Source organism: Ochlerotatus camptorhynchus, unplaced genomic scaffold, assembly GCF_037179485.1.
Source record: "Ochlerotatus camptorhynchus isolate MF236.1 unplaced genomic scaffold, CSIRO-AGI_Acam_v1.1 ptg000004l, whole genome shotgun sequence".
In the NCBI taxonomy this organism is placed as follows: Eukaryota; Metazoa; Arthropoda; class Insecta; order Diptera; family Culicidae; genus Ochlerotatus; species Ochlerotatus camptorhynchus.
The window spans coordinates 513,285-538,189 of NW_027040496.1; the positions used below are offsets into that span (position 1 = coordinate 513,285).

General features: G+C 37.9%; 1 protein-coding gene across 1 annotated transcript in view; it reads left to right on the plus strand.

The window, feature by feature from the left end:
- LOC135714821 (uncharacterized) overlaps positions 1–24,905 on the plus strand; it is a 464,202-nt gene that overhangs the window by 152,193 nt on the left and 287,104 nt on the right. The window contains exon 3 of the mRNA XM_065238233.1: positions 15,246–15,415. Coding sequence (XP_065094305.1) covers positions 15,246–15,415 — 170 coding nt within the window. The remainder of the gene's footprint in view (positions 1–15,245; positions 15,416–24,905) is intronic.

Here is a 24,905-nt window from a genome sequence, read left to right on the forward strand (position 1 = left end):
AACCTAAATATTTAAATGATCTGACTTCTTCGATTGTACATAAATTCAATGTTACGTTGCCATGCTGTGGTTACAGACTTCCTAGGGGAACGAAAAAACATACATTTAGTTTTTGAAGCATTCAGGGAAAGCAGGTTAGCTGTGAAGTATTTTGATAACGCCTGTAAATCTTGATTCATATCACGAACTATAAGCTCTACATCAGTTTGTGGATAGAAAAGAGCAGTATCGTCTGCAAATAAGCGTGGAACCCCTTTCAATTGAAGTCTGGACAAATCATTTACGTACAAAAGAAACAGTAACGGGCCTATATTTTTCCCTTGAGGCACGCCCACTCCAATCGGCTTTAAAGAACTTTTAGATGTACCTATAGAAACATACTGTTTCCTTCCTGACGATCCTGAAGATCTTGAAGGTGTTGATCATTAGGATTCCTCTTCACTTGTTTAATGTAGTAATTTTTAATTCTGATCAATGACCACAAATTGAAACTCATCCATGGACAATAATTCCCTTTGGTATTAACTTGCTTAGTAATAATTTTCGAGTGTTTAGTTAGCAGCAAATTATAAGTTGATATAATGTTGGTAAAGCACAAATCAGCATCCTGAACTGTCCCAACATTATTTAGAAAATTGCTGAATTCCATGTCAAGCTTACCACGGTCAATGACAGTTTTAGTAAGTGTGACTTTTTCCCTCTCATCATGTAATTTGAAGGACAGTATAAGCATACAGTGGTCACTTACATCAGTAAATATGGTATCATTCCTTGATCGTGGAATATCATCAGCTCTACAAATAACATGATCAAGAATGTTCGAGCTTATAGGCCTGGTTGGAAAGGTGTTCATACATACAAAGCCGAATGATTCCAAAAGTGATTTGTACCTGACGACCACATTGTTATTTTGATAATTAACGGGTATATTGACGTCACCAACAAGAAAACAAGAACGATTATTATTAGACAAATCAAGTATATTCTCTAAAATGTTTAAAAAAATATTTATTTCGAACGATAGAGGACGATAAAAACCATGAATATTATAATTCCGTCCACTTAAGCCAAGCTCAACATTTATATGGTGAAAGCCGTCAACATGAACATTGCGTAGAACGGTACAGGATATGCCACTTCTGATGAACATTGCCAATCCTCCATTTGGGTTGTCCCTGCATGAGAAAATGGAAATGTATCCAGGAATATTATACACCGATTTGTTATCTTCTTTTACCCATGTTTCTCCTATAACGACTACATCAATCGGGAACCGGCAGTGGTCAAGTGTTTCAAGGATTTGATCAAATTTGTTGAGGTCATTCATACCTCTAATGTTCCACTGTAATATACGTATATATATGCATTAGATTCATTGATCGGAAATGATTTGTTAAAATCATCAAGGTTATCATGGGAGAAATTGTTGACATTAGCCATTGTTATTTCATGATTAAAAAAAAAAAGAAACCTTTACTCACACAATTATTTCTTCTCGCTTCTCTTACGCTTAGGAGACGGAGAATCCACAGAGGAGTGAGATAAAGTGCCATTCATGAAGTTGCCTAAGTCGTTACGATTCCTAATCACTTCCGGTTTGGAGTGCTCATTTACCTTCACTAATATAATGCCGTCTCTGCCCGCCCAAACGTATTTCAGGTTAATTTTTTTTTGTATTTCACGCATTTCTTGCAACAGTTCAAGAGAAAGCGGAGTCAGCTCATCCCGGACAGCAACATTCGTTGATTTCCCATTGAAGATCAACGATCGGTCAATGGATGATGATGGAAGTTGCCCATACTCTCTTTTTTTCGAAAAGAATACCTCCTTCACAGATTTATCTTTGAAAACAATTCTAATTGGAACCAGTTTGTTTGCAGAAGTGTTTGAGGTATATACCCGAGAGGCTGATAAAAGAGCACCAGAAGGGAGATCAACACCAATACATTGAGCCAACTTAGAAACCAATTCTGTTACATTTTCGTTAGCTTGTACTGGAAGACCAAGAATAACCGCATTATTGGAGATAGAGTCCTTGTTAGCCTTATCCGCTTTCACTTCCAGTTTGTGAACAAACTCTGTCAAAGACGACTGAGATTTTTTTAGCTCGTCTACTTCAGTTTTCAAGCGTTCATTATCCGACTTTAAATCTTGAACATCGGTCACTATACCATCAAATTTGGACGAGAGAAATTATTGCGAATCTTCTATTGCGTTGACGATCGTATTTACTTCAGCTCTTACAACCTGTAGTTGAGCAGACACAACATTGGTCACAGTGTTTTTTTATCTCAGTACTAAGCTCGGCAATCAATGCGGTACGAGCATTTTGCATTTCAACATTTTTTTTTGTAGATTTCAGAACATTTGGAGGAACAAAAGTACATGTTTTCTTTGACTTTGCGAATAGCATTTCCAATGATATTGCGGCATTTGAAATGCGCACTTGAGAAGCAATACAGACACGTTACGAGTTTGCTAGGATCACTTTCTTTTTTTTACATTCAACGCAATAAACAACATCACTTTGATCTTCCGACATTCTTGAAGATAAGTACTGTAAACAAATTATAAACAAATTATTTTCTTTGAATGGGATCCACTACAACGAAAAAACTACAATAGGCTATAAACGAACATATAGAGTGTATATCGAAAGTAAGAGACTGGCACAATACACTGAAAAAGTAATAACCAAAAGCAAAGCTTTTCCAATTCAACAATCGACTGTGGAAGAGTATTCGTAACTACGGCAGGCATCCAACAAATGGTGGTGTGTTAGATCCGACTATTAATTTGACTGATAAGGATCCCACGACCTACTGGCTACCAGAGGTGTCAGTTTCACTTCCGATTTTTTTCTATCCAACTTCGCTAAATCTGCAGTACTTGACCACAGCCACCAGCATACCTACAGACTATTTGGTGATAGCTGTACGCAGCGTAGATAGCCCTTGCCTTCGACAACAGAACCACTTTCATGTGCTACTGATGGATGTACTAATTCCAAAGACACAAACCAATCAAGAGCTCAGAAGCTTTCGCCCACGGAACCGAGCAATATCAGCCAAATGAACAGTGTGTGAAACACACCACAGCTTATCAACACAAGAGTCAATACGAATGAAACTCAGCCCATCAATACAATTGCTTCAAGGAACAACAAAACCATTCGATGATCACTTTAACAGGTAACAAACAGGCACTTTTCACTTTTATTTTGATGCAAACTCGCAACACTCGAAAAAACTATGCAATAACCAAGGCTAAACTACACCTTTGGAACAAAATTATGATTAATTTAAACGTAAATCACTTAAAATTCTAAAAAAAAAAATAATTTGCACTTAAGGACAATAGTATTAGCTACCAGAAACAGCGCTGCCAGATGAGCTATTCGTGATCTTAGAACGTCAACTTGAAGGTTGTTTAATGTAGATTCTTATATGTGTACAAACATTTAGTTTTTGTTATAGTAACTACAGTAAACAGACTGATTACCGGCAGGAATCCAAATTGTCAAAAAATTGCCTATTTTCACCATGGGCGGGATTTTTCATTTCTTAATATTTTGGGCTCAAATTTTCACCACAGTTTGGAAAACTCTTCTACTTTATGTATTTTTAAGAGCAAATGATTTGAACAAATAGTTTTTGAGATATGGCCAGATGAGTGAGAGGTAGTTTGGAGCTTTTCTGGTGAAAAATCAATGCTATTTAATATATTTTTATTTTTTCTTGAATTCCTTCATAATATTTTTATGTTTTTTTTCACATGTTCTGGGATGGATTCGCATTCTATGAAATCATAGCTACCTCATTTATTTACTTCTGTCCATAATTCAATTGTGGTCCTAAAAGTGAGAAATACGTTCCTATGGGATACAGCCAAAACGTGAAGTACGATGAAATCATATAGATTAGCAGGTATATAAAGTTACAGTTGTGGATGATAGCTGCTATTTGAATAATACCCTTATTTGAGTAATTAATAAATTTTTTGTATATACAATCTCACGAGTAAGAATGCTTTTTTTATTATAGTTATAAAAAAAATAAACGTTTAACCTTTCTTTTTCATTTTTTGAAAACACACTTTCCATTCAGGAACGTAACTGTCATGTTCTTCTTCTACGCATTTACTCAAATAAGGGTATTATCCAAGTAGCAGCTGTCATCCACAACTGTAATTTCATATACATATATCATATATTTCATATAAGCATTTTGGCCAAGTTTGGCTCAAATCGGTGACATCGATCACAGGTGGTGTACCCACTTGAGCTGGAATGACCCATATGTGGAACTTCGGCCTAGATGCCTTCCGAAAAGTGAAGTCATTTCACTATCCTTACCTTGTTATAACTGGCATAACTGCACATCGAAATTTCAATATTGAAAAAAGGATTGAACTAAAATCTCTAATCTCTAATCGAACTTAAATATGAAAAGTGCTGTCTGGTTTGCGAATTCTGAATAATTTTCCAATAGTTTAATCGCACAGGTACGAGTATTATTGATCCTTTAAATTTGTCGAACCTCTTGACGGAATCCCTTTATGAAGAGCTTTGAGTGGGTTGAGGAATGACCCCCTCCCATCTATAGTTAAACATGTGGATAAAACGTTGAAAGAGTGCAAGGCGTTTATTGGCAACACTACGAATCAATTGAAAGTTTCAAACCCTATTCTACCTAGGATCAAAGGTTTACCAAAGATCCAACAAACCAGGAAACGAAATGAGGGAGATTATCTCGGCTGAAAGATCCCCCATCCATAAGCTTGCCAAATGGCTAGCAAAGGAATTTCAAAATATGCCTAAACCCTTTTCCACTCGCTCAGTTAACAGCACACAGGAATTCGCAAGTCAGCTTCAGGCATCAGGAGAGATTCGGGAAGATAAAGTCATGGTTTCATTTGATGTCACAGCACTTTTGCCAAGTGTACCAGTAAAGGAAACTATCAGCCTTTTAGAGGACTGGCTTCTGAAACAACATGAGGATTCTACTTGGAAAAGCAAAGTTCGGTCATATCTCAAGCTTACGCGTCTTTGTATGGAGGAAAATTATTTCATTTTCAGAGGAAATTTTTATAAACAAACTAAAGGCGCTCCTATGGGCAATTCGCTTTCTCCATTTTTATGTGAATTGTTCATGGTTAACCTAGAAAATAAATACTCTGGAGGATAGGAATTTGTTGCCCAAATGTTGGTATAGGTACGTGAATGACATCTTTAGCATTGTCAAAAGGGAAGATTTATCAAAAACTTTGGAGGCCATAAGCAACGTTCACAAGGACATCAAATTTACTCACGAAGAAGAGAGAGACGGCAAACTTCCCTTCTTAGATCTTCTTATCATCAGGGAAACGTCTTCGTTTAATTTCGAAATCTATAGGAAACCAACAAACACAAAGAGAGTAATACCAAGCACTTCAAACCATTCCCATCAACACAAAATAGCCGCTTTTCACCACGTGGTTCACAGGATGCAAACTCTTCCTCTTAGCGACACAGGCAAATCAAAGGAAATAGCTCACATTTTTTAAATCGCTAGACTTAATGGGTATCAAGAAAAAACAATTCAAGCAATAATCGATAAAAGAACAAGGGATCATTTTAGGCGTATTTCGACAACTCTTACACCAGTAACTGAGGGTTTACGTAAACCACATTTCAAACCTCCTTCTTCCCTTTTCCCATCCAAAAAATTGTAAATTTTGACTAGCCTCGAGACAACCGCGAGTACTCGGTCCAGTTCATTTAACTTAAAATTTAAGACAGTAATAAAGGGCGAACACGAAATTATTGCAACACCGAAAATGTCATGCCCATTTTTTTATAATGTTTAGAATCAAACCAAAATTTTAGGGTAGTTTTATACATATATTTACTTCAAAAACCAAAAGAAAAGAGCTGAGCACCAATGTTACCGACGCCAGGAAGCCAGCTCCCACACCTGGACCCTATCTATCGACCCATCAACTCATGAACCGGGGACCAATGGCTTCACTTCCGTTCCGAAGGAAGGCGTGATCAGAGATGTCATGCCTCAGAACATCTCGGCGGCGCCGACTGGGATTGAACCCAGGCCTACTGGGGTGAGAGATAATCGCGCTTACCACTACACTACCGGTGCCGCTACATATTAGCATGATGTAAACAGTTTTTCGTTGCTGATGATGCGCACCAGTTTCTGGCTCAAACTTGATCGGTTTGCACCATTTTTGGTAAATCAGCATTATAAACCAGCATATTTGTATACACACATCAATACACTAGTATTTACACTAGTGTTGGCAATACTGTACCTTTATGAACCCTACACGATTGATTTTATTGAGTAACCCCTCCATATATCTGGTGGGTAGTACACCGGCTGTCCTTCAGCCAATTGAGCTGATTTTCTGTAGATAACAAGTTTATGGTTGACACTAAACATATACAAAAAAAAATCATAATTGGTTAAAGGATACGCCGGCGCCGGTGGTGTAGTGGTAAGCGTGACTGCTTTCTCGCCCCAATGTGTCTGGGTTCAATCCTAGCCGAAGTCGGTGGGATTTTTCTGAGGCATACAAATCTCTGGTCGCGTCTTCCTTCGGAAGGGAAGTAAAAGAAACAGCAGTGGGTGGACGGTAGACTGATGCTAAATTTGAAATTTTCACTCCACAGTGCTCAAACGGTTCCAAATTGGGCCTTGATTAGCCCATTAGTTTCTAATCAAATGAGTTTAAACATTCGGAGGCTAATCAGGACCCGATTTGAAACCGTTTGAAGACTGTGGAGCGAAAATTTCAAATTTTGCATCAGTCTAGTGGACGGGTTACAGTAATTGTATTGTAAATACATTCTGTATTGCCATCTATATTTTATTATTCAAATCATCAGCATTATTGTCAGACTTCTTCTTTTTATTTTGTTTTGTTCTTAAGGTGGCTGAAACCAATGTGATGAAAACATGTGAGGCGATGTGAATTTTTCGTATCTGCTGTTTTAATGGTTGACTGCGTGCATATTGCAACAGCAAATACATGACTCGTGTAAGAACTTTTGACATTCGAAATAATCTACTTTTACGTTTCAAGTAAGTGTTTCCAACTTTGTTTCTTAAACGAAAATTGTTGCGAACGCGACATTTGCTAATAAAGCAACATCATTAATTATCAAGAAAAGATCAGAGTATGAAAATAATTGTATTTCAGACAAACCATGTTTCCTCGTAAAGTAAAAACAGGTATAAGGATAACGTTTTGCAAAGAAAGTGGAACGAAATATTACAAGACTAGTTGTTTATTTAGGTCTATGTCTGCCGCGCTCAGGTAAAGCTTAGAATAGAGTTGTAGGATATGCACTGCACGATAGATAAGCGCATGCCAGAAGGGCGTATAGGGACACGTTCACATTTAGATTTTTTAACCTGAATTTGAAAGCGTTGCGAGGTGGAAGTTTGCTACGTAAATCAGGAGAGAATGTAGGTGATAAATGTAGGAAGGAATCTAGTTTTTTAATGTTGTCATATTTTCCCCTACACATTAGATTAGGGAATTTTTCTACTCGAGGATCATTTTTAGAATAGAATGTTGATATATAAGGGAAAAGAATTGTAGAATAAGGTTAGTTCATAAGTGATACTCAATGCGGTTGTATCGTTGTTTTCATCCGAAAACTCCTTGGTAAGTTTCTAGTTCAAGAAAAACTGTAGATTCCCAAAGTAGAATAGGCTCTCACAATAGTTAGAGTACTGGCTCTTGGGCATAACATCTCAAAGGTATTTCTGAGCTAAAAACTATATTTTCAATTGATTGAGACTCTCTCCACTCAATAAGTATAGGCTCACAAATAACAAATAAAATAAATTGTAAGCAGCGATAGCGTTCCTTCGCACGTGTAAATCGATCGCGTCGTTAACAAAAATATACTATGACAGTTCCCCACATCGGACTTCAAAATATTTCCTCCTTCATAATGTTTACAGCCATGGTTGATAGAATCCACAAATGTCCGTAATTACGGTTGGTTTCCCTTACCACTTCAAATTTTTTATGGAATAACCGACATGGGACTGATTGAAGTAATTTAAAAAATCAGGGAAACTTATTTATGACAATTTATTAGTTAGACAATAGTCTGAAGAGTGTAGGTAGATAGTTCCGCTAAAGTATGACTGTATGAAAATTGAATAGAAGTTGAAAATGAGCGAAGGGCCATTAATGCGACAGTACTAGTCAAACGCACACATCTTTGCCTAGCTCGTACAATGTACGAGGAGATTTGAAGTATTTCTTCAAATCTACAGGCAAAAAAGCGTGCATTTGACTTGCTCATTTACTTTCTGTGGCTGTGGAATAGTTCTTGCGACGTTTCATCACTACCTGAAGCCCCACGTTGCCGAAAGCATTTCCAGTCGATGGTGTGTTATAATGCAATTCTTGTTTACCCAGCTATCGTGTTGCTCCTCTCGTCATGACCAACTTAGTCATCTCAGAGAGGAAGCAGTAGGGTGGTTGTTGCGGCTGTACCATCATCCGCATTGTTGACGGTTACTCCCACCTTGAGTTGTTGCATTCAAAGTGTTTTTACGTTACTGCATACGTGAAGTTTACGATTTTCAGAGTTGGATGGAAATGCTATCTAAAGGGTGATACGGTCAAAATTTGGTCAAGGGAAAACGCGTGTAAATCGGTGAAATCGTTTATTTAAAAAATCAAATTAAATTTCTTTTTCAAGTTCAGGAAATTATTCAGTTAGGCTTCCGCTTTTCCAAATCCGAATTGCCGGGCCTTACGCTTGACCCCTGCCATCAGATTTTGTACAGCCACTTTGTCCACCTTCTTCGCCGCAGAAAGCCAGTTTGCCTTGAACTGCTGCTCGCCCTTAGCAGTTTTTTTGGTCTTCTTTAGGTTCCGCTTGACAATAGCCCAGTATTTCTCAATTGGGCGGAGCTCTGGCGTGTTGGGAGGGTTCTTGTCCTTGGGAACCACCTGCACGTTGTTGGCGGCGTACCACTCCATGGCCTTTTTACCGTAATGGCAAGATGCCAAATCCGGCCAAAACAGTACGGAACAACCGTGTTTCTTCAGGAAAGGCAGCAGACGTTTATTCAAACACTTTTTCACGTAAATTTCTTGGTTGACAGTCCCGGAAGCTATGAAAATGCTGCTTTTCAAGCCACAGGTACAGATGGCTTGCCAAACCAGATATTTCTTTGCGAACTTTGACAGTTTCATGTGCTTGAAAACATCTGCTACCTTTCCCCTTCCTTTTGCCGTATAAAACTCCTGTCCCGGAAGCTGCTTGTAGTCGGCTTTGACGTAGGTTTCGTCGTCCATTACCACGCAGTCAAACTTCGTCAGCATCGTCGTGTACAGCCTCCGGGATCGCGCTTTGGCCGTCGTATTTTGTTTATCATCGCGATTTGGAGTCACTACCTTCTTGTAAGTCGATAGTCCGGCTCGTTTTTTGGCTCGATGCACGGTTGTAGACGATACACCCAGCTTATTTGCGGCATCTCGGAGAGAGAGGTTAGGGTTTCGCTTGAAACTACCGGCAACTCTCTTTGTCGTCTCAGCGGCTTCCGGTTTTCGATTTCCCCCCGATCCAGACTTCCTGGCTGTCGACAAACGTTCCCCAAACACTTTAATTACATTTGTAACGGTTGATTTGGCAACTTTTAGCGATTTTGCCAACTTTGCGTGCGAGTAGCTCGGATTTTCGCGATGCGCGAGCAAAATTTTGATACGCTGCTCTTCTTGCTTGGACGGCATTTTGACAACTGAAGAGTGAATTCCAAAATCAAAATAGGAGCAACATTCTACACACACACACCTTCAAAATGAGGGGTGTTCAGGTTTTTTAAATGCAAAATTGAAAGAAATACGTCAATTGATATTGACCAATTTTGACCGTATCACCCTTTAACATGAAGCTTTAGTGTGATAACACTCTTCAGACATATAAAGAGAGAGAAGGATTAGTAATTTCCATTTAATTCCACTACCTTATTTGCTTATCCTTGACTACAATGTGCAGACTTCTTCAGTGTCTTGTACTAATACTCGACAACTATTAGTATTAGTACAAGACACTGAAGAAGTCTGCACATTGTAGACGAAATACGCGTATCCGTCAAGGATAAGCAAATAAGGTAGTGGAATTAAATGGAAATTTCTAACCCTTCGATCTCTTTTTATACAGGTATTCCACTAAGACGCCCACATTCATCAAGACTCTTCAGACAATTCTCTAGCTAATATATTATCACACTAAAGCTTCATGTTCGATAGCATTTCCAACCAGCTCTTTAATGATTATGTTTTGAAACCAATAACAGTTTCAAAGTTAAATGCAAAGAATAATATCTTGAAGATAAATCAAAATTTAAAGCAAATATAATTAACAATTGGTTTCATTCAGGCCACCCATTTTGTTAAAATATTTTTATTTGTTTTAACAAATCATCTCTAAATAGAAATCATAATATAGGATTGCATAATGGTTACAATTAAATAAAATTTTCAATGAATTTCTTGATCATTCTTCTGTTACAATATCATAAATCTTCTTCAATTTCATCGACAGCTTTCATAAGCTCCTCCAGTGTATTGTAGTTATAATGAATGAGAGTTCCATAAAACATTATGTTTCTTAAAACTTTGGTGCAACAGAGTGTGAACTATATGTTTTTTGTACCTATTGAGCAACTGTTTCGAAATGTTACTTAGAAGTTTACGAACCAAGATGTGTTGAAGAACCAATTTGCAATCTTGTTCCAATTAAGCGTATGAATCTATAAGTTTTCAAACTTTGTTTTGCAACCAACTGAATCAATTTGTCACTGTAAAGGTTTGTTGTAACCATCTAGTATCTACCATGGCTCAAATATGTCTTGTCACTTTGACGTTGTGAAATATTTTTGGACAACATTGGAAAAAGCGGAGAAATCGGATTACGATATGATTACGGATGGCGGGGGACGATGGTGACTAAAACCGATTCCAACAGCGGCTGGCTTGACCGTAGGCGATGGTCCATTAATTATGTTACGCAAATTTAGCCCATTTTCAAACCCCCTCCCCCCTTTGTCACATTTTTTGTATGAACCTTATTTTTTTTTGTATGGCTCGTCACAGTTTTCAAAACGCCCCTCCCCCCTAAATGTGTGACATAATTAATGGACGACCCCTAGTCTATCAACCAGCCGGGTGTTCCAAAGGGCTAAATAGAACGGTGAGAAGCCTGAGGTGACGATGGATTGGTTGTTGCATGAGCTGGGGGCAGCAAATATGTTGATACCGCCGAACGGAGATGTGGCCGTTGAGGATCCGTTAGAGACGGAGCTCGTATTTGCCGGAACTGCTGGCGAACTGGAAACGGCACCAAATAGCGGGTGAATTGCCAGAACTAGTGGCTTATAATGCCGAAACCTGATGACTGCTGGCGGAGGAGCTGCACCGATGTCGCTACCACTCGATGTCACATTGTTACTGACAAGTGACGTTTAAAGCACGCACATACTCAACAAATTTTATGATTGTTCAAACTACGCATTTGCTACTTATTTTCAACATAACTGGAACATGGATACCATCGATAATACGTAATGGTGCAGTTATGTTGACAAATCGTTGCAATGTTGTTGCAGTTCAATATGAATCATTAATTTTATTATCCACTCATCTACAACGTAAAAAATACTTGTTGTAAACTTTTCATGATGTCTTGAAAAATAACTAAATTATTGTAACGTACTATTTAACATGTTTGCAACATCTCAGTGAGCTGGATTATATCTGGATGAACCGTACACTACCGGCCGAAATTATGTTGCTATAATGGAGAATGTTCACATTCACACATATTCATTTGGAGTTAAATTTTTGTTTCTTGTATCTGCGAGTCATACGAGTCCCACCACTGATCTTCAACGACCGTCTTCGGAATCCGTAACCGCTCAAGTTTTCTCATTTTTTTTTTTTAAGAGAAGGTAAATACATTTTTTTTCAGACATCATCGTACAAAGATGGTCTCAAAAGCCGCAGAAAATCAACCTTTCGGTTTGGTTGGGAGTCCAACTTTCTTCGGTAAAATTGAAAGCGTATTGCTAATGCATGCTAATGCATGCTAATTTTCTATGAAATCTTTGGAAAAAATGATTTTCTTGGATTATTTATATCTTTTCCAACATTTGGGATCATCCACAAATTTAGTAATGGAATGGAATGAGGGATCCCCTCAGGGGGGGTTGACATTTTCATTCATAAAATTTAGTACGTGAAAAAAATAATTTTATCTTAAGCGATTCAATGCCAAAACACGTCCAAATACATTAAATGCGCAAATGCATGTAAAAATTTACCCAAATCGATATCTAACGATCTTCTGAAAATTTTAAAATCTCAGAAAGACTTTCGGGGGAGGGGTTGTGAACTGCAAATTTAACAGAGTCTTATAAGGACGGGAGGGGGATTAAATGATCATTCAAAAACCCTTACATAATTTGTGGATGGCTTCCTATTAGAAAAAAACAAAACGAATCGAAAAAAATCGAACCGGTAAAATTTCGTTTGATTTTCAAACCCCCAATGTCAAAAATTTACACTTTTTCAATTTCATAATATTTTTAGAATCAGAATCAGAAATACTGAAATTCTCATCAAAACTTGAGAAGTTTGTGGTTCTATTGCAATGGATAGATACAAATATTCTGTTCAAAAATGACGAAATTATGAAAGTTTTAGCAATTTTCAGTAATAGACAGTGGGGATTTGCGAGTTAAAGTCATTAATTCCAATTGGTTTACAGGCTATTTCAATTTGTTTTTATTTCATTTATTTATTTACTTATTGATTGATTGATTTTTGAAATTGATAAAAATCTATACCATTTACTTTATTTATTAAAAAAAAATATGTTTATGCATTTTTTCGTTCAATAAACTTTCTGTCAGTTAAAAAATTAAAATAAATAGGATCTAATTTTTTTATAATCAGCATTGTGAAATGATTAACCTAAATATGCCCTCAAAAGAATAAAAAATATATTTCAGAACCCTGCGAAGTCATAGAACATAAGTCCTAATGTTGATATGTAGTCTACGATTTGATTGATTGACGAATAAATAAATAAATAAAAATCGGCACTGCATAAAAAACGCTTATTTGGTTTAAAAAAGCTATTCACTTATGAGTCCTTGATTGATAGTTACTTGTAAAGTATTTATTTTAAATTAACTATGCTGATTAGAATTTAGGTTTGCGGCTACGGGTCGGACACTTCATGAAATAGGGTTCTGGTAGGAGTGTTTTAGTTGCCCACTGATGTGACGGGGTTTGGCATCTACCAGCTTATCAGAATATCTTGTCGGTGATTGGCTCACAACAGAGCGCTGCCTTGCCTTAGAGAGCCGAAAAAGTGCCTGGGTACATTATGTAGAGTGACCACTGGCCATCTAATGGATTATTACTTTTTTTTAAACATAATTTTAAGTTTTAAGAACTCATCATCATACTAATTTAATTCGGTTAGAATGAAATCAAAAACTAATCACATTCGCAAACACAACCGCACATACAAATAAATATGGTTGTACTGAACATGTTGACCCGCAATGTACACAATTAGAATGCTGTTGCTAAGACTGGCAGCCATATGTAATCCACCAGAAATAAACATAATAAACTTATTTTTCAATTTATACATGTTTCACACCCTATTAACATACAAACGTGAAATACTTATTACAGCTGTAATGTTTTCCAATAGTTTGAATATAAATATTTAATTTTAGAGATCAATTTTTTATTTCGACATATTTTTAAGCTGCAAATTTGTGGCATGATGCGTTTGAAAAAACGGGCTAGTTATCAATATTTTAAAGTAATTAATTTCATACTTTTATTCAAATGACTTTTTCTACGATTGTCATTTCTGATTTTGCAGTCTAAATAAAAACATCAGTATGCTTTTTTCAGTGTTCACTCGGCTGTCGACAAAAGCAGGCCACTCTCGATGTGTGCTACGCGATCGTCTGTTTACTCGGCAGCAACCATTGTGTGGTCCTCCTCATTGTTCTTCATCAGCAGTTCTTTCGGTCGATGCGTCGTCGACTTTGGAAAGCAACCGTTTCGTGATGATTGTGTGAGTGCTGACCACGTTTTACGTCCATTGCTGCAATGGACGCGCTCTGACCCTCGTTGGCGTACAACAATTTGCCATACAATGAAACTACTGGAAGCGGCTCCAGTTCTGATGGAGGAGGCTTTTTGGATAGCGGAAGATAAAGTGTTTATTGTGTTGTACCTTTTGACTATAGCTTTAAGATGTATTGTATAGTGACCATGAATCCTCGGCTCTGTTAAGTTAATTTGGTTGAGCCTTATCAAATAAATTAATATACAAAAAAAGTATGCTTTTTCCGCATCACCTCACAAAAATATCCAGTACATTTATGTGGTCAACTTGAATGTCATTTACATGTATTCGAAAATATCACAGTACTGTTTAAAATATTTCAGTGAAACATTGCAGCTAAGTCAGTTAAAACCTCATTTACAACTTGTGTCATTCATATATCATGTTACATGCACCTTATTTGCAACACTTTATGCCACAAACATAAGTTGCAAAGAAACTCCACCTTCTGCGCTTTTTAAGGTACAATGAAGTTTTATATACGGTGCGTTGTCCATAATTTAGATCGTCTATTAGTTACACTAAGGTTGTTGATACTCGCTGAGAAACAAATGGTGTTGCTTGGGCTTTACTTCCCTTCCAAATATTGTACTCGTATACCTCCCCGTGAAAATTTTTGAATTCATCATCACTATTCTACTATCCCCACAGCTACGAGTTCCAATCGTAATCTTTTCAAAATTATTCGGAAAAATCAAATTCCCTGATCCTGATTGAAGAAAATCTATGCTCATCATCCAAGCCATCTTCTGTTGCAGCTTAAGGCATAAATTGTTACATTCTAGGAAATTGCTTTATCTGCTATATACATTTATTCGCTTCATTCCGGGAAAAGGTAATCCAATTTAGCTGTCGTCGCCTTCACCTTGGAGGCTTCCGAAATTCACTGCTCACTTGCTGCATAGCATTTCCACACCCACCTGTCTGCGATTCAACCACCCAAAAACGAATGAGTGGCTTTAATGCGCTTCCGCTTCATGAAAACCTTATTTCATTCGTCTTTTCCGTTTCCGCTTTCTCAAAATTGTACGCTCTATTCTCTTTTTCTTTTCCCACACAGATTTGACCAGCTTCGAGCGATGGCTATCCGATCCATTCATCTCGGCGGTGCTCTACACATTGGAGGAGGGCGGTGAAGACGGGGCCATCGGATACTGTGACGGTTTATCTACTCATCTTACAGCCAGCTATGGAAAACCGGTTCTCTTCTGGCCCTGTCCCCGGATGCAGGTGAGAGCCCGTTAATGCCTTCTACTAGACGGTTACTTTGATTTATGTCTGGGTGAATTGCTCTTTTAAGTGTGTTTGCAAAAAAAATCCATGCAACATTTTGTTTGGGCCAGTTTGCCCATAGAATCTTAAATTCCATCGCTCATATTTTACTCTCAACCTTTTTTCCCACACCACCAAGCTTTACTTGCGGTTTCTGACCTAGCCATCGAAAATGCTTTGATCCTTCTTGAAATGGGAGACGGAGTGCCTAAAATAAAACAAAAATCATTCACAAGTAGCCAACAATTAGGATGACCGCCATAAAGTTGTCCACGAGACGGCACAGTAATGGCACCCGCCCCTAGCATCGTCTTACAGCCCAGGAAAGCCGGACCACGTCAGCTTTCGTTTTATCACCCAGCCGGCTATGCCCGGTTTACACTTATGCTGGTGATCAAGCTGATCAAGCTGCAAACCAAAATGTCAGTCTGCTTGCAAATGCAGGAGCGCTTGAAATTGGCGACTTGATAACTGCGATAGCTGAAAACTGCTTACATCGTGCTGATGACAATTTTTGCTATCAGCTGGCACATCAGCACTATTGATCCAGCACTAGTGTAAACCGGACATTACTGTTGTCACTCTTTATGCTACCAGCACATGATGTCAGTACCACGGACGGCTACGGGGACCATGCGATAGTGGCTCCGACTATTTGTGGTTCGAGTATCAAAAAGTAAACTTAAATTTTAACGGGATTTTCCCGATTTTTTTAAGGAACGGCAGACTGCAATTTGAAGTTGGATGATAAAAACTAGTGAGGAGGAGAGCCCAGCTCGTAAATTAATCCCACGGTGGTAAAGGGGAACTGTTGATGTTGGCAATGAGTTTCCATTCAACTTTTCTCGCTTGTGATTATTTGTGACTATTAGTCAGGGAAAGGGTGTTATTAACAAGTTGCTGATGGATTTTCATTCCACTCAACCAATATTCGCTAAAAAATAGGTGAAGAATTGTAAATTTCATTTCTTGTTTTGCGTCCTGAAGCCTCACATTAAGGGAAAGTTTACAACCCCGAAAATATTTGTTTGGCACGTTTTCATGTTTCTAAAAATTTTGGGAAAATTTATCAAAAATCAAAGAAAATCAGTTTTTTTTTTAGATTTCTGAGAAAATTTACATGTAAAAAATATGTTTTGCTATCTCATGATGAAAAAAAATGGACACTCAGCAAAACCGAAAGGTTGATGATTTGTGGTTTTTCGAGTCCGCGATAATGATTTATAAAAAAATGTTTTTTCACATAAATTTTCTTTGAAAAATAAGAAAAAATGTGTTTTTTTTTAGATTTTTGATACTTTTTTCGATATTTTAGAAAAATCATAACGTCATAACACACTTGTGCATTCCGTCTCGCACGCTGAGCCGGTCAAGTCGCATCGGTCTCGTTGTACGACACTATCATTTGAGTTTCGAGTTTTTCCTCCACGCGAGAGTTTTTTTCTCGCCAAAGTTAGTTTGGCATAGTGTTAAGACAACTAGTGCGCGAGTGAGGAAGCCGTTAATGATATGTCGAGTGCTTTCATTACGGTCCAGCTTTAACCCAGCATCATCGCAACATCATCAGCAAAATCATCACCCCATCGATAGCAACAACGAAAGAGCGTCATATTGCCTACCGAGGCGACCGAGGCACACAACAACGAGGTTATTGACTTTGCAGCCGTTTGGTTCAAACAATTATATCTCTCCAGTCTGCTGCCGCCTCAGTGCAATAGGTATAAATCGTGTCGCTTGTTTTGTTCTCGACAGTATAGCATCTCCCTTGTTTCCCTGGTCCAATATTAGGCTGGTGTTTAATTAGGGTGATCCAAAAAGTCCAATTTTTTCCCTTGTTTTTTTTTCGTATCACTAAGGATGATCCAAAATTTTGCAAATAGTATATAATGAAATGATGATGATGATGGTCCCACCTCTTACCCCTACAAAGGTTTGAGCTGGACGATTTATCTTTAAGATAATTGAATATGACATTTTAACCAGGTTGACAAACAAAATCGAACTGGTTTCAGTTACAGATATAAATTCCCTCTAGAGTTTACAGTTGCTTTACAGCGATATAAATGTGGAAAAGCTCAGGCGTGCACCGCCTTTTTGTCCACCTAAAATATTCATAAGTATTACAAGCAATCAAGAGTTAATGAACAATCAACAAAGCATCCTATTACACTAGCAACCCCGCAATCTGATGCTATCATAATTTTCAGCAATGTCAGGAATGCTCACGAACCCCCAACATTTGCCAGAAAACTTACTACTAACTCAAGGTATCTTCCAAATAAGCTTCAAAATTGCATTTTTTTTTTATCAAATGTTAAATTCAGTCCTCTATATCCGTAATACGCGCGCGAGGCTCAAACCTTTGTAGACTACTATTTTTTTTACTACTACTATTAAATTAAATATCAAAAATCCATCATCACCATCGTGGCGAACAAAATAGTTTTTGCAGTGCTACAATAATTATTAAAAAGTCGTTATGACAGCTATCCATATAAAATAATCCGTTAGAGATAACTTCGTCAAGATACATAATTTGTCAATTCATAAAAAACTCACTGGATAACTGTTCAAAAGACAGTTTTAACGTGTGAAATGCAGTGTCTCTTAAATTCTGTAAGTGTTGCTGAACGTTTGATATGTCAAGGCATCGAATTGAAAACATTTATTCTTTTATAATATAATGAATTTTGTGAAGCACAAGTCAAGAAATGTGGTGTTCTTATTTCAACCGCGTTTCTAGTATTATATCTATGAAAGTCACTTCCTCTTTCAATTCGATCACACAAATATCGAGGCAGCAAACCGTTAACTACTTTAAAAATGAACACCATAGTCAAATATACAATTCTTTGCTTCACCGACAACCATTGTAAGGCGTCTAGCATCAAAGTTGAGGAAGTGAATCTATTACATCTCAAAATCAAACGCATTATTTTATTCTGCAAGCGCTGTAATCTCGATATTTGTGTTGCATTGGCCAGAAATAAAATGGACGGGCAAAAGTCAAGATGAGGAGAGATGATTGATTTGTATAGCTGTATTTTACTGGCAATAGTTAAATCGTTTTTCAGTCGACATAGAATTCCATACTTCTTGGAAATTTTCTTGATGACATTGTCAATGTGAGAGTTGAACTTAAGTGTGTCATCAATAATCACGCCAAGATAAGTAATCTCCCGAACGCGATCAATAGTCTCATCATCAATTACAACAGAGACGTTCTTATTTACTCTATTCCGCGAAATAACCATACATGTAGTTTTACTTGTATTCAATTTTAACTGTTTATACTCCAACCATCTACTTAGAGAACGCAAATCTTCATTCAAGTGTAAAACGGCATCATCTAAATCCTTAGCTGCAATGAATAACACAGTATCATCTGCAAAAAGATTAATGTCGCAAAATCGTAAAACACGTCGCAAGTCATTAATATACATAATAAATAACAGGGGCCCTAATACACTTCTCTGGGGTACTCCAAGGGTATTCCCCACGGGACTGAAAACAGAATCATTAAAAACAGTCCGTTGAGTTCTGTCAGGCAAATAGCTTTCAAACCATTTATATGCAGTACTCGTAATTCCAAAGCGCTTGATTGATCTTAACAATAAGGGCCTAGAAATTGTTTCAAAAGCGAGTTTAAGATCCAAAAAAACAGCAACAATCGTATCTTTACACTCCAAGTTATTTTTCCACTTCGCTAATACCAAATTCAACGCGGTTTCACAAGAATGACCTTCCCGATATCCCGATTGTTCTGGTATCAACAAACTATTACTATTTAAATACTCCAACAGCTGGCCTTTAACAACAAGTTCTAAAATTTTCTCTAATGTGTGCAACATGTTGATGGGACGAAACTCTTCGGCTTTAATCGTTCCAGCAAATTTTTGAATAGGGACTACTAAGGATTCCTTCCAAATTTGTGGCACATGTCCAGTTTGTAATGATTCATTAATAAGGTCCAGCAAGATGTGGCCAATAACATGAACGCAATTGTGAATAACTCTAGCATTAACATTATCTACTCCAGCCGATTTTCCTAATGAAAAACAAATAACTCTAAGTTCATCTAATGTGATTGGGTGAAAAACTTCAAATCTACAACTACTATTAACTGGCTGTTTTATTTCGTCAGGTTCATCGACCACCAATTCAATAGATTGATTAATCAATGAAACGCTATCTACGAAATAATCATTAAACTTAGCTGCAATTACTTGTTATGACTGTTCTAATGTGCCATTAAAAGTTATGGACCGCGGTTTGCAATTACTAGGTTTTAATAAAGATTTCAAAATTTTCCATAACTCTTTGCTGTTGTTTTGATGCTGATCTATCTTCCTTTGAACATATTCACAACGAGTTTTCTTTATCGATTGTGAATACTTATTACGCGCCATTGTGTACCTAGTCCAATGATTGTCATTATTAGATCTACAAAACTTTTTGTACCATTTGTCCCTTTTCCGTTTAAGACGCAAAAGATCCTAATTGTACCAGCTGTTCGAGTTTTTCAAAGAAACAAACTTTTGCTCAACTAGTTGATTGGTACACGTTTTCAAAGCGTTATTAAGAACAGCTGTAGATTCATCTAAGTTACCGGCCGCGAATGGAAAATCCAGGCTTCTCTCAACAAGATTTGAAACAGCTTGCTTCGAATATTTCCTCCAGCACTTCAATTTTACAAAATTATCGTTATCGTTAACATGGTCTAAGACATTAATCACTAAAGTCTCATGATCGGTTATTTTCAAATCAGTATCCGTAACTAAACAAATGGAATCAAAATTGGAATAAACGTGGTCAATTAAAGTTCTACTGTGCCTGGAAATACGCGTATATTCATTTACCGTTTGCTTTAAATTAAAAAACTCAGCTAAACGCTTCAAATGATTCGAATTATGGTTATCACGCCAATTAATATTAAAATCACCAGCCAATATATTTAATTTACTAGAATCAAGGAATGTCTCAAGCCAGTTCTCTAAAACTTCAACAAAACGCTGGTCACTAGAACTGAGAGAATGATACAAAACACCATAATTACCCATCTTCATGCCACGTACAACTGTAATGCCCAAGAACCAGTTGCCATCAATAACTTCGTTGGTACGAAGGTTGAATTGAACTGATTCTTTGACATAAATAGCAACACCGCCAGTGTGTCTAGAATGTGATAAACAAGCAGCAACAATATATCCCGGAATACTATACTGATCAAAAGCTTCAGTTTCTACAATATGAGTTAAAACTAAAAGAGGACGTTTTTCCTCAACAATCTGACGTAATGCTACGTAGTTTGTTGACAACCCCACAATATTCAAGTATAAAAAATCGAATTGATTCACATTCCTGGAACTTGGCTGCTATTTATTGAAACGCAAGCTGCTTTTCTTCTGATCAAAAAGTATTTTATAGAGCAAACATTCCGAGCTAAATGCGGCATGGTTGACGTCCAAGTTCATTTTTCGTTATTTATTCGTTTTCAAACAATTAATACATTTCAATATAGTTGACGTACATTCTGACGTTTTGTGTTGTTGGCTGAACCTAGAGCATCTATCACAATTTTTGCAATCCATGCTCTTGTGCCCAAATTCTCCACATTTGAAGCATCTCAACACATTAATCGCGGGAACTATCGAGCACCGATCAAACCCTACATTTACTTTTTTCGCACATAACAAACATTTATAAGTATCGACATCGACTTCAATTACAACACTAAACTTGTTATAAGTGAAGCGTGGATTTTCAAACATGTTCATATAATAATAAAAAAAAATTATTTTTTTTTCTTGATTTTTTTTTTCTATATATTACTCTTTAGCAGAGTGATTCCACCTCACACGAAAGTCTCGAGGAAGTTGTGGAAATGGAAACCCTTGACGTTCCAGTTGACTCGCTCTCCAGCAAAAATACTGGAGCATATCCTAAGAAATGTTATCGCCCACAGCCCTCTCCCCCTACATCTCCTCTTCGTCCACCTGCACCCCCCACACCATTGCCCCCGAAAACCTCTGCGCTCCCCCGGCTAAAGGCTTACCCAGAAGCCTCGAAAGGCCCATGGGTTGTTTTTTTCCGGCCCAAACAAAAACCTTTGAACATTCCGAGGATCTCTAAGAATCTAACAACACATTTTTCAGGCGTTACCGATATTTTCAAGGTAACACCAATAAAACTGCGCTTTACCGTTGATGGCCGGAAACAGGCTAACCAAATGCGTGCGAGCTATTTTCATTGGAATACCGAGTCTACATACCCAGTAGTGAGGTAGAAATTGAAGGAGTGGTCACCGAAGCGAGTTTGACTAGTGATGATTTCTTGGGTCCCGATTCCTTCGGAATCTTTAAAAACCGTGCTCTGCCGAAGGTGAAGATATTGGACTGCCTGCAAATGCAGTCAGTATCCGTAGTAGGCTCCAAAAAATCTTATTCCTTGTCAAACTCGTTTCGTGTGACCTTTTCGGGTTCAGCGTTACCTCACTACGTCGCTATTGGCAAGGTTCGGCTGCCTGTACGTCTGTTTGTACCTCGGGTAATGAACTGCTCGAAATGTAAACAACTTGGTCACACATCGGACTACTGCTCGAACTAACCACGCTGTGATCAGTGTGGCGAGCAACATCAAGAGGGCCCTTGCGGTGCTCCTCCAAAATGCGTATACTGCAAGGAAAGCCTGCATACCCTGACTGACTGCCCGAGGTACAAACAGCAGGGAGAAAAACTTAAGCGGTCTCTGCAAGCTCGCTCCAAGAGAACACTAGCAGAACTCTTGAAGAATACCGCTTCATCTTCTCAGACCACACCAAAAAGCAGTAACACGTTCTCCATTTTGCCAGTTGATGATCTAGACTCTGACTCAGAGGTCGGTGAGGGTAGTCCGTTTGTCTTTAAAGGCAATACGAGAAAACGAGCGAAAAAACACACCACCGAAAAGCCTCGTACGGCCACTCGTACGGACCACCCTTCCACCTTGGAAAAATCAAGAGGTAACGGAAATGCACCGAAACCCATTCCAGCGGGTTTTTAACCTTGAACTTTCCGTCACTTCCAGGATCATCTAAACCCCCAGATGTCCCAGTTCTTCGACCAAAAAAGCAGCTGAATAATCAGCACGAACATGCCCCCATGTTCACGTTTTCTGGTATTGTGGATAGCTTCTTCAGTATATTCAATATCTCTGACTCATTATTAATTCAGTGCTGCCAATGGTGAAAACTCTTTTGAAGCAACTAGCTTCTAGGTGGTCCTTCCTTGCATCGATCATATCTTTGATCGATAATTCTCCGAATGAGGTCGGGGATATGATCTCTGTTCTTCAGTGGAACTGTAGAAGTCTTATGCCAAAATTTGACACATTTAAATTTTTAGTTAACAACTCACTTTCTGATGCATTTGCCCTTTGTGAAACATGGCTCTCTTCAGACTTCGATCTTGCTTTCCACGATTTCAACATTATTCGCCTTGACCGCGCAGATTCGTATGGAGGGGTTCTTCTGGGGATCAACAAGCTCAATTCCTTCTACAGAATCGATCTGCCATCGGTGACAGGCATTGAAGTTGTCGCATGTCAGGTTAACTTTCGAGGTAAATGCCTCAGTATTGCCTCAGTTTATCTTCCATCGAGAACCGCGATCTCTCGTCATAGTTTCGTCCCATCGCGATGCTGTCCTGTATACGGAAATTGTTGGAGAAAATGATTATTTTTCGTCTAGACAAATGGGTCGAGTCGAATGGTTTACTTTCAGATACGCAATTTGGATTTCGGAGAGGCAAAGGAACGAGCGACTGTCTTGGGTTGCTTTCAACTGAAATTCAACTGGCCTATGCGCAAAAACAGCAAATGGGTTCAGTTTTCTTGGACATTAAGGGAGCTTTTGATTCTGTTTGTATCGACGTCCTTTCGGATAAACTCCACGATAGTGGGCTTTCACCAATTATGAACAACTATTTGAGCAAATTGTTGTCTGAGAAATATATGAGTTTCTCTCATGGAAACTCGACAACTTCACGAATTAGTTACATGGGTCTCCCCCAGGCAGGGTTGAAAATTCTCTGGGGAGAATCACCCGGGTGCGAGAGATATCATTCTCTGGGGTGAATCTCTGCTTGCCTCCTCGGAGATTTTTCCTGGCACCACTGGAGAGATTGTTAGACACAGCACGAGAGAGTGAGAGAATTAACAGTTCACAGCTTGTCTGTTTATACACTCACTTCCGTGAGAAAGATGGCAGCACAAATGCGTTATTGTTTCTACAATAATTCCGGCAGAGCTTGACGTGAGTGAGCGAAAACATTTATTGATGGCTGAAAAACGTATCCAAGAGGACAAAGTGTGAAAATTTTTCACGATGAAAAAAGCGGGGTTTGACGACGGTGCCGAAAAAGTGGTTGTGAATAGACTGTTTCTATGGGGATTATGAGAGGAAACGTCAACCAAACCCGTTTGGTTACATCAACATTTTTATTTTTTACTTAAAATTAACGCATATTAAAATTTTACTTCTGAATTCAAACAAGAGTTGAAACAGATTTGAATAAAACGATCTAACAACCAAGACAAATGTTTTGAATTATCTGAATTTTTTAAATTGGTTTCCATAGTACTTTGAAAGAATTAGTCATTGAATTATGGATGCAAAGTATGATCATGTCGAGGTTCATGTACTGCTTCCAGTATCAGAAAGTCATTATATCATCGTTATTGCAATACTCTACGGCATTGCAACTATGTCACCAGTACGAAAACTGGTTCACTTACTTTACCTGAAATCAGGGTTACTTCCACTCACTTACTATAAAAAGTTGTTTTTCGGCAAAAAAAAAGTTATAATGATAATAAGTACATGACATTTAGAATAAGAGGTTGCAAAGTATGTGTTTATCTTTCAAAACCTGTCAATTTTGGTTTCAGAGCGTCACAATTAGCAATTTTATTATTCGTGAGCGTTCCCTCAGAGTGAGCGCTCACGAATCGTACAATCGCTGATTGTGACGCTCTGAAAGCAATATTTACAGGTTTTATGTGTCAAACACCTACTTTATAACTCAAACACCTAATTTATAACTCTTATTGTAACTTACAGGTACTTATTATTATTATAACGTCCAATGATTTTAGGGGGCCTCATAGCCTAGTCAGTAAAGGCACGGTATTACCAACCTGGAGGCGGCGGGTTCGATTCCCGGTCCGGTCGAGGGAGTCTTTCGGGTTGGACATTTTCGTGACTTTTCTGGGTATAGAGTATCATTGTGCTTTTGCCACACAACATACAAATTCATGCATTGGTGATTGGCATAGAAAGCTCTCAATTAATAACAGAGGAAGTGCATTTAGAACAGTAAGAGAGCACGCAATAAGCTAATATGCATTAAGCAATAAGCTTGAAATGCGAATAAGAAGAAGAAGTCTAATGATTTCATAATAAAATAAAACA